Here is a 16,305-nt window from a genome sequence, read left to right on the forward strand (position 1 = left end):
CGTGAGAGGCAGAGAAAATTGAAGGCCAGATTTGATTCAAGGCTAACTTTGGCGTGGTTGGTAGATGGCACACTGACAGATGACATTAGTTCAAGCTAGCACTGTACAATGCCCTCTTGTGGACGCAAATAGGTGGCTGCAACCAATACGGGTCGCTTACTACACGAGAGGACGGTTTGCACGTGGGCACGTGAAATGTGGGCATCAACTCATCACTTTCAAATCCTAGAGGTCTTAAGAGTTGAAATAAAGAAATTAAATTACTTCAAGTAGCCTAGCAGGAGACGCGGCACCACCAAGCTTTTGTCTCAAAACAGAAGTATTGCACGTACCTCAGCCCTGTATGGAACAAATATGGCGCTGGCCAGGTTTCCGGCCACCCCAGAGCACATGTAGATCACTGCTGTGCGCACAGGACCCGCCAATTTCTCCAGGTCACGCATCACAAACAGCTGCACTATCACAGTTATCGACAGGTGGAAGATCCTGCACAGATAAGGGCCGGCAAGGGAAGCACATCAGCATCCAGAATGCTTATCAAAAGCTCAATGTGGTCCAGCCTGGCACAGCTTGCCATCTGTAAACACAGATCTGGGAAACAGCTCAGACGTTAAGCAGAAATAACCGAATGGAGAGAGATGGTACTACAGGTATTTCCGCATCACAAGAGTGGCTGCTGTTTTGCATAACTTTGCAAACTACTGTACATACATTTTCCCACTAGAAACAATGTTTCCATGAAAAGCCTCTTTTTTTCTTAGAACAGGCGCCTTAAATTTACATTACCGGTGGACATACAAGACAAACAGCACACATAATACACGTCTCGAACAAGGATACATGAAGAAAGGGGGAGAAAGGCAACATGGTAACATGAACACTAGCCTTTTATCATCATCTTCCGCCTCTTTCGAACCACGTCTACATGCAGAACCTCACAGATATGCTAAGGTTAAAACATCCAGCATTACTACTACACAATTTGTTATATTTACAGTGGTATCGAAGTATGATATTGAAGCTGCTGCTCGTAACTATGTACCTTATTAAATGTTTTCTCGTTTTGCGAGTCTTGTTCTTACCATACGTTTGTAACGCATGCTCCCATGTAATTCATTATGTACATCTACTGTTTTGTATGCTCCATACTATCACTACTGTTGCAGGCTGCGTTTTTTGTTTAAGGACAAAAAGTGCACCGCGTCAGGTATCAAGCCTTTGACTCCCGCAGGATTATTACTGCATCCTTCCTGCAAGCAAACAGATGCGAACTGGCTTGGCTTGGAAAATAAACCTGTCCATATTTGTACAGTTAATCCAGACTGACTTGTGGAGTCGAAGAGTGAACAAAGCAAGGTATGCAGAATGTTGCTGAGGGATGAAGAGGGTAGCATGCCTACCCTGCGTGGAGGAACAGCGAAGTCCACAACCGGTAGAACTGGTCAGGCACTTCAGGGTTGACAAATGGAATCATGCCACACACATCGTTTAGGCAGGAGACCTGCGTGCAAACAAGATTATTAAACACAAACATGAGTGCGTAGTAAGCTACGCTGCATAGTGTGCATAAAAGACTAATATAAAAGTGAGTGCAGAGGTACGGTATACATTTGTATAACATACATGAAAGCCCTCATACACAACAAGACAGCAGCTAGTCTGAAGGAAGACGTCCAGAATACCATGAAGAAATTCTGGAGTTTATGTGTGTATGGCTACATTTTCGAACTAGTGATGCGGGCTTTGCGTGGCTTGCCTAGACCGCACTGTATTCGCAAAGAACGAATGGTAAAATGGGCTTTTGTCTGTTCTCACCATCTGTGAGGTCCAAGTGTTAGCAATAATTCGAGCAAATGTCGGGGCTGAAGGGATACATTACAGAGTGCTACCAATCAGCGGTGCTGCTTTCCTTACTCAAGAGACAAGTCACAGGGTATTAGTGATGACTGGTGCAAATTTGCCAATTCAACAGACAAGTTACTGTGCTCACACAACTAGCCATAAGGTCAAATGCTACCTGGAAAAAAAAAAATCAAGTTTGCTATAGTAATGAATGAATCTGTTCAACTTCGTCAACAGACTAGAGAAAGTGCGACGGTGCCCGACCTGTGAGCAGAGGGCAGCTTCCTCGTGGAAGAACCCGCCAACAAAGTCGCAGTAGTCACGGGTCGTGATGTGGCACTCGCCATACACGCCAATGCAGCAGGGACGGCCGATCACTTCGCACGACATGTGCGCGTCGGGCACCTTGCGGCTGGCGTGCGAGCGACGGCACACGGGCCACTTGGTGATGTCGTCGGGCCACTCGAAGGGGAACACCGACGCCGGCTCTTCGCAGTACCTGCACGTACACGTACAACAGGGGGCTTCGTAAACCATACAAAGCGAGGGGGGAAGCCCCGCTCTGTCTAAAGGGGCCCGAACAGCGTAAAAGCTGGCATCGAGCGTAGACTACAGACACGGTGCCGACTACCCTTCTGTCTTCTGTCTATGGTTGTCGTCTGTCCGTCTGCGTCTGTTGTCTACACTTTGCCCAATCCTTTATAGTGCGCACTAACCAGCCCAGTTCAGCACACTCGCTTTGTGCATCGAAGTCAGGGACAAAAAAAAAAAAAACCCAAAGCCAAGCATGACTTCTCACTGTACTCAATTGAAACGTACCTGTATGACTGTACTCTGTAAAGCATATGACGCAACATAAACAGCCTTGCTTTCTCATACGTGAGTCAAAAGCTAAGCCACAACTTGTCCTAGTACTTGCATGTACACACACAAGCGAGAGCTTGGTAAAATGTTTCAACAATAAATCATCAGCCTACTTTATGTCCACTGCAGGGCTAAGACACCTCTCAGTGATCTCCAATTACTGTCTTGTTCCAGCTTGCTCCATCTCATGGTTGCAAATTTCCTCATTTCATCGCATACCCTCATGCATCCCTTCCCTCCGCACCCAATCAATAGACTGCTGCTTATCTGCTCTACGAGTTACATGTCCATTTCTTCCTCTTGACGTCAACTAGAACATATTGGCTACCCCCAACGGCTCTGCATACTGCTGTCTTCCTGTCTCTTCATGTTACACCTATCAATTTTGTTCCATTTCTCATGGCATTGAGCTTAGCATTCTCTAAGCTCGTTGTTATCCTCAAAAATTGTAGATGAGCATTTACGCTTTCAATTATCTTCATATTCTTCATAAAGAAATAAAAAAAAATGGAAGTGTAAGAAAAGACAGCACTGCATTCTGCGTCTTGTTCGGTGTCCCACTTTTAGTGATGTTTGCTCCCAAAACGTGTATAGTGCCAACCACCTCACTTAGTCGCATTATTGAAGTAAAGACCATTTGCCACTGGCCGAATCCATGCGCACATTTTTTTTCACAATTTGTGTGGTGGACGATATTTTTTTTTAAGTTTATTTTTCCTGGTACATTCCTTTGCATCACTTAGTTTTGGCTTCTTAACAGTCCCCTTCTTCATCTAAATATCACACCTCACAGTTTTTCAGTCTTCTCCCGTGAAAGATGCCCAAGTAAACCTTACAAACTCTTGCATAGCTATCCTCTTGCAAAGTGTGTCGAAAAGCAGATATTTGAAAAAGGCAGGCTTTCAGTGCTGCTGACCTTGGGTCTTGACCGCAGACGGAGCCTGACAGGCGGCGCTGGGTCATGCCCCGGTCCTGACCAACAGCTGACGGGTCGGCAACCCATCTTGGTGGTCCCGGTTGGCTCACATTCCATTTCCTCCACGTCGAAATCACCTCCTAATCAGCAGAGAGGCAAGTGCCAGCTCCAAAGTGTTAGACATGCACGTATATTATCAACTTCACCTGCACCAATGTGCTAAGGATAAAACAGCATCTTTAAGGTACTTGTCAATTAATATTTCATGCAGTTCAAATTTAATTACATGAAGTGCTCATGTAAGCGTCTAATTGTGAAGCTACATAGGGTAGTTGTAGGGGCCACACGTGGCCCAAATGGCCAATATAAGGTTAAAACCTTATGGTATCAGTGCCTAACCTCCTGACGACAAAGTAAAGCATGGCTTAACGCAAAATGACTAGCAGCACTTCCGATAAGTTCACTCAGACGAATAGTAATCACTAATGCTCATGGTTCATCTGCACTGACAAGTAAGATCATGCTAGACATGACCAGCAATGCTTGAGGTCTGATAAAGTTTCATGTACCAAGCTGCATGTATAACGGCTGGACTGTCCTAATGGTAATGCCAATTAATGGTACTACTAAATGAAAACTGCATGGAGGCACCTCTCTAAAGCGTTTACAGTTGTTCAAGCCTAGAAAGAGGAGCCAGATAGATAGATGAGAGATAGCCAGATGCATTAAAGGGACTACAAAGGCAAATATTGTCTAGGTTTAAGTGACAGATGTAATAAAGGCGTTATGTCTACCTAGAATAGACCTTTTGTAAGCAAGTCACATAAGCGTGAGACAGTATTGGCACTGCCGCTATGAGAATACAGCACCAGCTCCCGTGAAGTAGTATGGCCGGTTTGTAACTGATAAAGTAAAGGCAACATCACCTGGTGATAATAAAATAGTTAATTATGATGCATTTCAATGTGAAACTTTAGTTGTAACAATGGAAGCGTCAAACCGAATGGGCATTCCCAAAGAATTTCATGTAACATGATCAATGGCATACCGTATCCAGACTGCCATTATGCCTGTGATGAGATGTTGCCCCTCTGCAGATGACCAACAGAAATATGTTAGTAAGCTTAACTGGTTCTCGCATATCTATCTCTACAGGTTACTAAGCGCATAATCCGATTCAGAAGCTGGAACCACAACTGTCACTAGGCTTTGTGCTGCAGCCAGCGTAACGTATACCGCACTTTGAAGCTCTGCTTGAGAGAACTATCTTTCTGCATTGAACTATCAGAAGTGCTGGGGGTGAATTAACTCTGGGCTTAACGCAGCCCGGTGACAAATACAATCACGCGTACGCAGCACATCGTAGACTAACGAGCAGACAGTGCAACAAATGAAATATGACATAACCCCTGCCACACAAGCTAAAGAAAAAGGCCACAGGCGTCACTAAAGTCGCTATTTTCAGAGGCGGTGCCATACGTGAACATTTAATGCAATGAACTGCCATGATTATGCTATGCTTAAACACTGCATGACTATTTTTCACCTTAATGTAACAGTTTGTTTGTCTCTTAGAAGTATTTTGATTGACTGATTGATTGATTGATTGATTGATTGACTGATTGATTGACTGATTGATTGATTGATTGATTGATTGATTGATTGATTGATTGATTGATTGATTGATTGATTGATTGATTGATTGATTGATTGATTGTGTTTGGCATCGCAAAGCAACACATAACTGCTATGAGGGACACTGTAGCGGAGGCCTCTGCATCAATTTGGCTACCTGGGGTTCTTGTGCCAAAACAAGACACACTAGCTTCCTTTTCTATTTTCTTTTTCTGGGAAGTGGCCTAGTGAAATGGTTAAAAAGTTAGAATAATACCTGTGACCTGGGGCTCAGCTGAGAAACGCCAAGGTCACTGAGGTGGATGGAACTCTCGGTGTTATTCAAATGCAATGTTAAAAGACTCTCGCAGAAAAGGAAGTGCTGGCCTCCGCTTCGCAGGTGACACAGCAAACTTTAAATAAAAAGGCCGGCACCAGGCAGCCAGGGCCACATCTGGTGGCTAGAATCTACCACAACGTAAAGGATTTACGCCTGTACAAGGCACTCGTGATGGTGGAAAATCGTGACTCATGAATTTGATGCTCCATACAGCATCGTCATGCTGAAAAGACATGGCAATCAGGGCTAGGCACGATCTGCAGGTTTATGCGTTTCACTGGTAAAGAAATGCGACAAAGTCGTTGGGACTGAAACAACACAAAAGCGAACGTCGTTAAGTTTTGCACATATGGCACCCAATTAAATTTAATGTTGTTACCAACATTAAAGAATTTCGATTATGTCATCAGTCACTTAACATCACTTTTTGCACTTGTGTGGCAGGGGTGTGACAACATGAGTTGATATTCAATGCAAGCGCATCAATCATGCTTCCGAGCTTTGTTCCGACAAGCAGCACTCTCAGCCAATGCCCATTCGCTGTTGCATTTTAAGACACGGCACAAATTTCAACACAGCCAAAGAGCACATCACACCAAGTTCATTCAGCTTTGTCACATAAGAAGAGTGACTCATGCCAATAATAAAGAAAAGTGAGAAATCAGATCTGCCAAACGAGCTGCTGTGAGCACTGCACACAACTGAGTCTCTTTAGAAGTCATGCGACGACATGGCACACACAGTGATGCAAACAAAATTGTATGCAATCAAATCATAGCATCAGCAAAGTTGCTTTGCTCTATCAATATACAGGGAACCAAACAGAAAGGTCAAATAAATGGTCAGTGGTCAGAAATCAGGAGAGAAATATAGTGAAATGAACAAGAGGTTTCTTGACAAACACAGGCCCAAGCACTTAAAATTGACGGGGGGGAAAAGAAACCGGAGTACTCAAGAATATCAAACACAACAAAATCACTTCAGTAGATGCATTATGAGAAGCTATTCTCTGTTAGCAGTGGGACTTCCTCGCTACGAATGCAACCAATGAACTGTCTCGGACCTACTCAACTTGTGCCCTGAGCAAGCAAGCTCTACATTAATAAAAATTCTCTAACTTCATAAACGAAAGTGAAAATGGAATCATGAGTGAAATGAGAGCATCTCAGCACACCAGCTACTATATTTTTCCCCCCTAGAGCGTTTAAAATAATCACCTGCAGCAGACAGCCCAGTCCTGCCTATTCAGCTTAACTACTAGGAGAGGTACACACAACTTGTGCAACTAATCACAATGTGCAAGTACCTAACTTAATTAATTGGTTATTTACTTACGGGCACGTGCTATGGTTACACATCAGAAGCTGGCCAGTGATTGACACTGCCAATGTTGAGATAGTCCTATGAATAGCACTGGTTTCAAGATGTCCATCTACAATATTTGACCCGCTGTGGTTTCTCAGTGGCTGTGGTGTTGGGCTGCTGAGCACGAGGTCGCGGGATCGAATCTCGGCCACGGCGGCCACATTTCGATGGGGGCGAAATGCGAGAACACCCGTGGGCTTAGATTTAGGTGCACATTAAAGAACACCAGGTGATCGAAATTTCCGGAGTCCTCCACTACGGTGTGCCTCATAATCAGAAAGTGGTTTTGGCACGTAAAACCCCATAATTTAATTTTTTTTACAATATTTGCTATGTAATACGTTGCTGTTCCATTTAATTTTGCTTGTCAGTTGTGAACATTGCTGTTTCACATACTTTTTGGGTGCAAGCATTGCTGTTCCATTTAATTTCACTTATCACGTATATACATTGGTCTTCCACCTAATTTTTGCCCTAAACATTCCTGTTCCACTTAGTTTTTGCAGTCAGCATGGAAACACATAGCAATTTCACTTAGTTTCACCCACCAGCATGTAAACACATAGCTGTTCCACTTAGTCTTTCTATCACAACATGAATACATTGCATTCCACTTAGTTTTACCCATAGTTACATAGGTAAATGCATTGGTGCTTCTTGCCCATCAGCGCATGAAGAAGGTTTTTTGGGAAAAACAGTACATGGAACGTAAGTGCCATTCGCTGTATTTTCAGGAATGGATACCTTTAAACTGGTGGCAGTCTCAGGACATTGGTAAATGCGCACTACTTCACTGCTGCTGAGCTCCACTTACGCAACTGCAATGCGTGCTCAAAATCAATTTGAAAGTTAATCAGGATCAGAGCAGCTTTGACAATCTAGTAATTGCATTTTAAGAATCCTCATGCAATGTACACTTCTTCAAGTGATCCGCCCCATGACGCAGCAACTGTGCTAATCTGTTATGGACTGTTAAAAAAAAAATCTGTTGTAAGAAACAAAAATGAAAATCTCGTGGTACAGAATGAGCAGCTCGAATAAAGCAGTTAAAAGAGAAGACACTAAATGCCTTCGGATAAACATTACAAGTGTGATTCATAGCAACGAGGAAAATTTTAAGACATTAAGGAGCGTCAGACATGGCACAAGCATGACAATGCCTTGACTATGCAAGACGACGCAAAAAACGAGAACAAGGTGAAAGCAGGAGCCAACGTTTCGACAAGTGGACTTGTCTTCTTCAAGGCGACATATGCTTTCTTCGCCACAGTATATATACAAGTCCACTTGTCGAAACGTTGGCTCCTGCTTTCACCATATAATATACTGTGGCTAGGAAAGCATACGTCGCCTTGAAGAAGACAAGTCCACTTGTCGAAACGTTGGCTCCTGCTTTCACCTTGTTCTCGTTTTGTGCATTGTCTTGAATTTCCATCTCCCGCCTTCCCCGTGTTGACCATGCAGTGGCTTTCTGCCACGCTGTCCTCTCTTTTCTCGGGACATTTGTCTGACCGGCATGAGCCTCGGCATGTATGAGTGAAAGTGCATAATCGAGACGTGTTGGCGCTCAGGAGCCATCGCCAAGGCCCAGCAATTAACAGCTAAGACCTTTGCTGCGCTATGGTTGCCACACATTGGCCATCCTTCTAACAATGTTTATCCGAGGTAGAAGACATATAGTATTACATCAGTTAATTTTAAGCGAAAATGTAACAGAGCATGAAAAGGGGACACTTATAAAGTGTGATGGTAGTCGCAGGAAAGGAGATCGGATAAAATCCTTCTTCCTTGTTCGACAACCCGCCCTGGTATCCCCACCCTCCCTATCCAGTCCCTATCTTGAGAACACCACCTCTTGCTGTACCCTCCCTCAAGTTGCTATCTCATTTGGAGAACAACTCTCTTGTTGCTCTCAACAATGTTCATGATGCCTTGAAACTGAACAACACACAGTGCTTCGGGATATGTGGTTATACGACGAAGAACTGGCAACCTGCAAATCAGCACGCACATGCAAGTGTGCAGCGGAAATATCAGTGTTGGCAATTGGTGACACAATATACAAGTTGTTCAGGCTTTGGTATGCGGCATCACCAAGGAGTGGAGAACAACGAAAAATCCAGCCGGTGCACCGTGTAGACGTGCCAAAAGGCAACACCGCGACAAGCACATGCGAGCAGATGCCATGGTTAAGTACAGCAGGCATGCGAAAGCAGGCAGTTTTAGTAGCACACATTGTGGCAGCCATAAAGCTGTCAACGTGAACATGGCAACACGAACGAAGGGAAAAAAAAAAGCCCACAAAGGTGCACAGATGCTGTCTAAAAGACAACCGGCTAAAGTGAACCTAACTAAACCCAAATCGAAGCTGAGCAGTTAAGGGGAAGGAAAGCAAAATGCTGTCAGCTCAGTTTTAGACATTGTAAGCATGGTGCTGGACAGTGGGGGCCAGATGGTAGCAACAGCAGTCAGCATTGCTTTGTTTTGATTGCACGAACAATTTGTTGTGCACAGGTGACCTTCAGAGGAAGTCATTTTATGCGTTATCACAAGATGGCCTCCGAGGCCTCCTATCACGAGGCCTCCTGCAACTCTTTCGTGCAGTTTCTCACATCATATCAGAGAAACGGCAGGACTGCTTTCTCAACGCTTCTGTGCAACCCCTGGAGCGGCAGAAAAGGTAGGTGGAAATGTGACGGACAAAGAAGGTTTGCGTACCCCAGCCATAATTCCTCGTGTCTTTACGACCAGCAGCATAGGAGATTGGATGAGCGGGGAATGATGGAAAGGGTGTCAGTGAGTTTGGTGGGAAAGGAGAGGGGTGAGAAGAGAGAGAGAAAGAGACAGAAAGAGACACACAGTGAGTCGATGGCAATGAATGACACACTAAAGAACAGGCTACGATAGCCAGGGAAGGTTCACCAAGCTCCCTCGCCGACGTGGGCTGTTCAATTTTGACGCTGTCAGTCTGCTGCTTAAACTTAGTACAATCAAGTTCAAGGAAACTGCAAGTAGTTTCATTAGACAAAAAATTTAAACCAACCAGGGCCGACATTTTGTAGCGATTATACACCCATTCTTTCTGCCTTTTGCCAATGGTTCGCACGTTGCCATAATTGCCAGGATAGCCACAGTTGCCGATGTTTGGACCAAGTAGCCGATTCCGCCATGGCTGCTGGGATCAGCTAGTTGGCATGAAGATCTGCAACCACGACTATACTGGCAACCCTTTGGCATACCGGCATGCAAGCCGGCTTGTAGCCGGCTTCAAATGCTATGGCTCAGATGCCCAATACGCCTTCAGAGTAACATGTTTACATGCTACTACGCTATCGGCTACTTGGCGTCAAGTGCAATAAGAGATGAGCAGAAAGAAAAGGAGCCATTACAAAATGCAACCGCTCGAAATTTTTTGGCTTCATTCGCACAAACGGATTTCAGCTTGTTTGCCTGACAGCAGCATTTGTAGCGCAGCTGTTGTAACAATGTTTGAGCTGGACAAATGCGCCCTTCTACATCAAGTCAATTTAATCAATTGTCAGTCAAACTGAACTAATTTCTAAACAAACACACTGCATCGAGATGCTGAAACATGAACTCGGGGAGATATTGGCTCAGACTACCATCTACAGCGTTTCTTAGAGGAACAGCAGTTGTCGAGGTGGCCCGACTTTCGTCCGTTGCATGGGTTAGTTAACATGCACCCGAATGCAGCCGTTGGCAAGGATACGATGGCAGGACAGTTGGCTTGGTATGATTACAAATGACTAGAGGTGTGCGAATAGTTATTTTTGAAACTGAATTGAATACAAATAGAATAGTTCCAGAAGTGAATCAAATTGAATAATTCTCAAATAGTTTTAGAATAAAGAACAGTCGTTATCACAATTCATATAGAACGATGTTCACATCCCAGTGTTCTTAAAGTTGGCAAGCTTAATTCTGTCATTACATAGTGCGTTATGAAATGTTAATTAAAAGCACAAATGGAGCATTTGGAGCAAACAAGTAGTTTCTTCATACGTACATGACTCTTTAGAGAGCGCGAATGACCGGTGTACAGCCCGTAAAGTATGGCTACCTAAGTGATGTAGCCTGCTCCACTACGCAAGTTCTCATGTTTTATGTCTATACTATGCCTGGGGGGGTGGTGAAAATTTACCATACTTTTGCTCTAATTTTATGTTTAATTGGGCGAAGTTGACGTTTTGAAATATTAGAAAAGTATTAGAAAGTTTCGAATATATGCACACCCCTACGAAAGAGAAAGGAAGCATGCCTGTCCTGCGTTCTTGTCTCTCATCCATTGTTGTGTACATGATATACATGACATGTAATTGTATGCACACAACTTTCTCAACCTTTCTCGGTTCAAGCGAGATCACTCCTGGCTCGGGAAAAGAGATAATGAAGCACTGCCATGGCAGCATTCGAGAGATGTCAATCCGCCCTTCACTCCTTAGCCATTTAGTATGGAAAGCTTTTGCTGTTGCCTGTGCTTACCCACATCTTAACCCTGTAATGCCCAACGTATCACATAGGCTAAGGCGAGTTCAATACTCAACATTATAGTTTAAGCATAGAAAACTTCATGAATAACCTACAGTAGCGTTTTTGATATGCTGGAGCACACTTTAAGTTGTGCCAAGTTCAAAAAGCCAGTTATGCTAGTTAGGTTACTATGCTAATGAAGCTTCTACTCACACAACATTTTTTTTTCATACAGATGAACTCTCAACAGCTAGAAATAAAGATGAACACATTATAATTTTCCTCAATGTATAACTATGTTTGGGCATTACAGGCTTGATAAATGCGACTAAAGTAGAATTAAAAACTGGTTGAAAAATCTCACTCGGCAGTCAACTAGACTTAGGAGGTTCAGTACAAGAGGTGGAAGGGATAGCAACACAATTATAAAGTAGTAATGCGACACTCCGGACACCTGCTGAATGAAGCTAAGTGGTGGCTGGTTGCTTTAATCATGCTACTTTTAAATAGAGTATGTTTAACTTTTTATAAAGGGGTCCTGAACCACTCCTCAGGCTTGGTGAAAAAACATAGTTCGCGGATAGCGTACACTACTGCGAACATTTCAGCCCCGCTTTGCAGTCGTGCGCTGTGCGTGGAGCTTGCAAGTAGAGCGCAAGGTTACCTTTCTCTCACTCTCTTTTCAACAGAAACCTGCTCCTCAATCTTTTCTGGTCGCTTTATTTCATAATACATATAGTGGATTCCCATAAGCGGCTGCTATTGGCCAATAGCTGACGTCAATCAAGAAGGGTGTTTGGATCAGTGCGCTTCTTCCTACTGTTACTGTGTATATTTATTGACGATGTTTAATAAACAGGCTGAAGTAAGCGAAAAATCAGTTTTTGAATTTCGATAATAAGTACGTACTTCCGGAAGAAGCTGACTATCGTCTGTCAACACTTGGCCGCAGCTGCCCATGTAGGAATTAAACTCTGGCCACCCTGCTTATCAGTCTCGTAGCCGTTGGCTCTCCCTAATTTTGACTAGTGTTGAATGCTCAACTAGCCTCGAACCGCGTGAAAATTTAAGGTCAGACCACACGCACGCTTGCCAGTATCCGCTCACTCCTGGCCTCTCCTTGTTAGTCGCCTTGGCGGACTTATTGATAGCGCTTCAAAATGCACAAGTTGGATGTGGCTACTATCTGTCGGTCAAGCTGGTGAAGGATGAAGCCGGTTCACACCACGTAGCATGGTCAGACTGTAGCACGAGCATGAGCACGCACTCAAGCCCTGCCGTGCACGAAGCAAACACTGCAAACTACTGTTGCACGTAGCTGCGGGGTGCCGTGACGCGTCTACTGGGCCCTGGCTAAGCGCACTATGGCTCGCTGACGACAACTAAATTTGTCTTACGTTTGGCGCGTCGTAGGTGTCAAAATCCGAAGTAGTGGCAACTACGTTAACATCCAAAATCAAATTTGAATTGCATGCCATAGTAGTGTACAGCAGGCAGAGCCTTGCGGGCATGCCCCGCTCTGCTGTAGCCTTCGCATTGCTAGGCAATGAAGAAGGTGCAGAAGCACTGTGAAAGCCATGTTTGATTGCTGATAACTACTTCTGTTGAACAAGTTGAAGTACTTTTCGCGGCAAAGCGTTTCTAAAATAGCCTATTTTAACTTCAAATGCATTTCTCCGCTTTGATAAAAAGTGGTTCAGGGCCCCTTCAGGGTAACATAGCTCGTTTTAGAGAAGTCTGCTTCTGCATGCACAAAACACAACTGCAAGTACAGAGCAAACTGGGGCAGAAAAATGCAAGCGCAATGACTCTTGACCTTCGTGTTTTGACCTTTCTGCTTGGCGCCTGAGATATGCACTCTTGAAAAATGAGCTGCTTAATGCACACAGACCAGAGTTCATTAAGAGAAGAAGTAAGAGACCAGATTGCCTAAAAAAAAATTATACGTACAAAATTTCTTGCTTGCTTCGAAAACCTTTACTGGCAAAAGACTACGCCACATACCATTACAGAGATTTAGGCTGCGTGTAAAATATATTATGGCTTATGGAGCACAGGCACACTGGAGGGGTGGACGCGTGCAACAGCAATTGTGGCACAATCTTGTGATGCTTACATCAACTAGAGCACACAGAACTATAGCTGCTACAATCACATTGTACCGTACTGCCTGGTGTACGCAGCAACGATAATTTACATTGGATACAATTTTCTTTTTTTTCTTTTATGCAAGAACAACACAATGCAGAAATGTTTCTAACAGGCTCTGGTTAGGTAAAACTTCACCAGACGGCACTAGTACTAGTGCCGCCGCAGCAGTTGACGCCTCTGGTGTACCGGTATTCCACAAAGTGTAATAGTTTGTGGACAGTTCATATGGTGAGCCCAAATTGGAGATTTTTATCCTGTCTGCTTACGTACGAGCATCAAGGACTACTGGAATTGCAGAAATGTAGACGTGAGCCAGAGCACTCATTCTGCCAGCTACACAGAGTTCAACTACACCACACAACACTGGTGTTTCCATGGCAGCCCATGCACTACCTAGTGGCTGCTGTACACCGCTAGGCAGTAGCATAACCACTAATACATACCAGATATTTTCTTTTCTTTAGACAAGAAGCAGTCATGCAGCACAAAAACATTTCCAACGAGTTGTGGCTGACCATATGCATCACAAGATGGTGCTTCAAACTGTAGTCAGTCCATGTCTCGTGTATTCCAGTATTCCATAAACTGTAATGTGCTTGCAGACGGACTAAAGCACTCTTATTTAGAGGTTAGGAGCAAGTATAAAATTTGATGGGGACAAGGAAGGACGCAGGACAGGTGCTAGCTTACAACTTAAGCTTATTAAATCCAGTACGCCAAAAAGAAACCTTCCCCAGATTGTCAGGCACGTGTACAGTGATGTGGTCAGAAATAGTAGAATCTCATTGACACTATCCCATTTCGCACGATTTCCTGGCATACATGTTCATGATCGAGAACACAAAAAAAATGACCCACTATGTTACGCTCCTTTTTAAATGAACATAAATGTTCCAGGAAACGCAATCTTCCGGCGCCACCATTCAGTATGTCACCAAACTGTGATCGTACAATACACTTTCCGATAAACACTTTTCGGCCACCAGATCCCATGGGAACGAGAAAAGGCGCGAGGCGCGAGCAATTGAGAAAAGTAGGCGCCCGCCACAGTAGCTTCCCCGCCGTACTCGTCTGCCCGTGTCACGTGAAAATGCCAGCACAAACGCAGCTTCCTCTTCTGGTAGCAGCGAATGTCTTCGCAGGTCGCTGCATGTTGCATTTTCAGCTACTTCCGCCAACCTGACTGCGATAAGCATCCTCACCTACCTGTTTCACAGTGCATGTGGCGTAGTGCCACTACAAGCAGGCTGCATGCTTTTAAGAGGTAATAACCCCCACGCGCCACTGTTCCTTGCTATAGGCAGTGCGTAGTGAGCATCATGCTTTGCTTTGGCGACATCGAATCTGCCGTCGCCCACTAGCTTGATTTCGTTTCGGTTTCATGACATCGCCTCGAAGTGCTAGGCAAGAGGAAAGCACGGCACATATCGGGCCACTTGGGCCTCACCAGCTCGTCGAGCTCACGTGCCGCAACAATTCTCGCTGAATGGGCCCATCAAAACTTCTTGCAAAAATGCCCCGCCGGAAGAAGCTGCTGACCGATGCCAAATTCGAGGAGTGCAAACGTTACCTTGCCGAAGCTACAAAAACAACAATATACGCCCCGGGCCACTAGGGTTCAACCAGCTCGGTTTGTGTCTGTGTCTTGCGCTGTAATGATTCCCACAATGTTTCGCATTACATAGCTGTCAGCTACTGTAGAGTCTGCCCAATTGTTTAGTGACTTTGGATCCTACGTATACCCTGCTAGTAAGTTTTTTTATCACGTTTTTTCCCTACATGTATGGATGAAGCTCTGCATATATCGCACAGACAGATAGATGCATTAATAATAGGTGCCAAGAACGTGACTCAGCCCTAAGAAGTAAGATGCTTCCTCACACGCCTGCGCCTGTCAGGAGTACTTGAGCAAGGCGTTGTTCGTGTCAGTTAGCATGTAAAAAGGCTCGTAAGAGCTCTTTAAAAAAAAATGTCACATGCGAGCCAGCTTACTTCTTTGCCAGGATGATGACATGTGTATCAGTGATACCTTTGTTTTACCCAGGAAAATTGAATTTGAGATGATAAGATTCTCTGAATGCACTTTGCAGTATTCACTGTGCCCGACAATCTGGGAGAAGGCTTCTTTTTGACGTGCTCGATTCAATGAACTCGGTTGTAAGCGAGCACCCGTCCTGTCTCCCCTTGTCCCCGTCAAATTTTGAGCTCGTTCCTAACCCGGCCAACAATGCACGTTACTAAAGCTCTCTATTGGCTCTGTTCAGTACAGCAAAACACACACAACCAGACTTGCAGAAGCAGCACACTTTCGAACCAGTGGAGCAACAATCAAAATTCACACAGACAAGGGAAGCACAAGGGAAAAAGGAAAAAGCCTGCACACTTGCTTCTAAATCCGACCAGCGGATTCCTCTCGGCTGCAGCGACAAAAAGCAAAAGCCAGCAAGGGGAAAGAGCGTGACGGTGCGAAGTCGAGTTTCCGACTCACCGAGCACTTGTCGCGCGAAGTCTGCACGCAACCTGAGCGGTCGTTGCGTACGCAACAGGCTGTGTTTCGCTCTTTCCGCCGGTCCTTGGCTATGCTGTCGTGGATCCGACGGTCTCTCCTCATACACGGTGTAAACTTGGCCCCTAAGTGAACCAGGTCCGCCTGAAAGCAGTGGCGACCGTTTTACATTTGCATAATTCCAATAACTGCTTGTCTTCACGTGCTTGGCAGTTC

General features: G+C 44.6%; 1 protein-coding gene across 3 annotated transcripts in view; it reads right to left on the reverse strand.

The window, feature by feature from the left end:
• The window catches only part of rho-5 (rhomboid-5), a 50,139-nt gene that overhangs the window by 7,614 nt on the left and 26,220 nt on the right, over positions 1-16,305 (reverse strand). For 2 of the 3 annotated variants that reach the window (XM_075701649.1, XM_075701650.1), the window contains 6 exons: positions 16,072-16,233; positions 9,660-9,680; positions 3,623-3,762; positions 2,107-2,341; positions 1,401-1,501; positions 333-486 (listed from right to left, as the gene is read on the reverse strand). In XM_075701649.1, coding sequence (XP_075557764.1) covers positions 333-486; positions 1,401-1,501; positions 2,107-2,341; positions 3,623-3,762; positions 9,660-9,680; positions 16,072-16,233 — 813 coding nt within the window. The remainder of the gene's footprint in view (positions 1-332; positions 487-1,400; positions 1,502-2,106; positions 2,342-3,622; positions 3,763-9,659; positions 9,681-16,071; positions 16,234-16,305) is intronic. The other variant, XM_075701651.1, reaches the window with a different exon arrangement.

The sequence above is a fragment of the Dermacentor variabilis genome, chromosome 8 (genome assembly GCF_050947875.1).
Source record: "Dermacentor variabilis isolate Ectoservices chromosome 8, ASM5094787v1, whole genome shotgun sequence".
NCBI classification, from domain to species: domain Eukaryota; kingdom Metazoa; phylum Arthropoda; class Arachnida; order Ixodida; family Ixodidae; genus Dermacentor; species Dermacentor variabilis.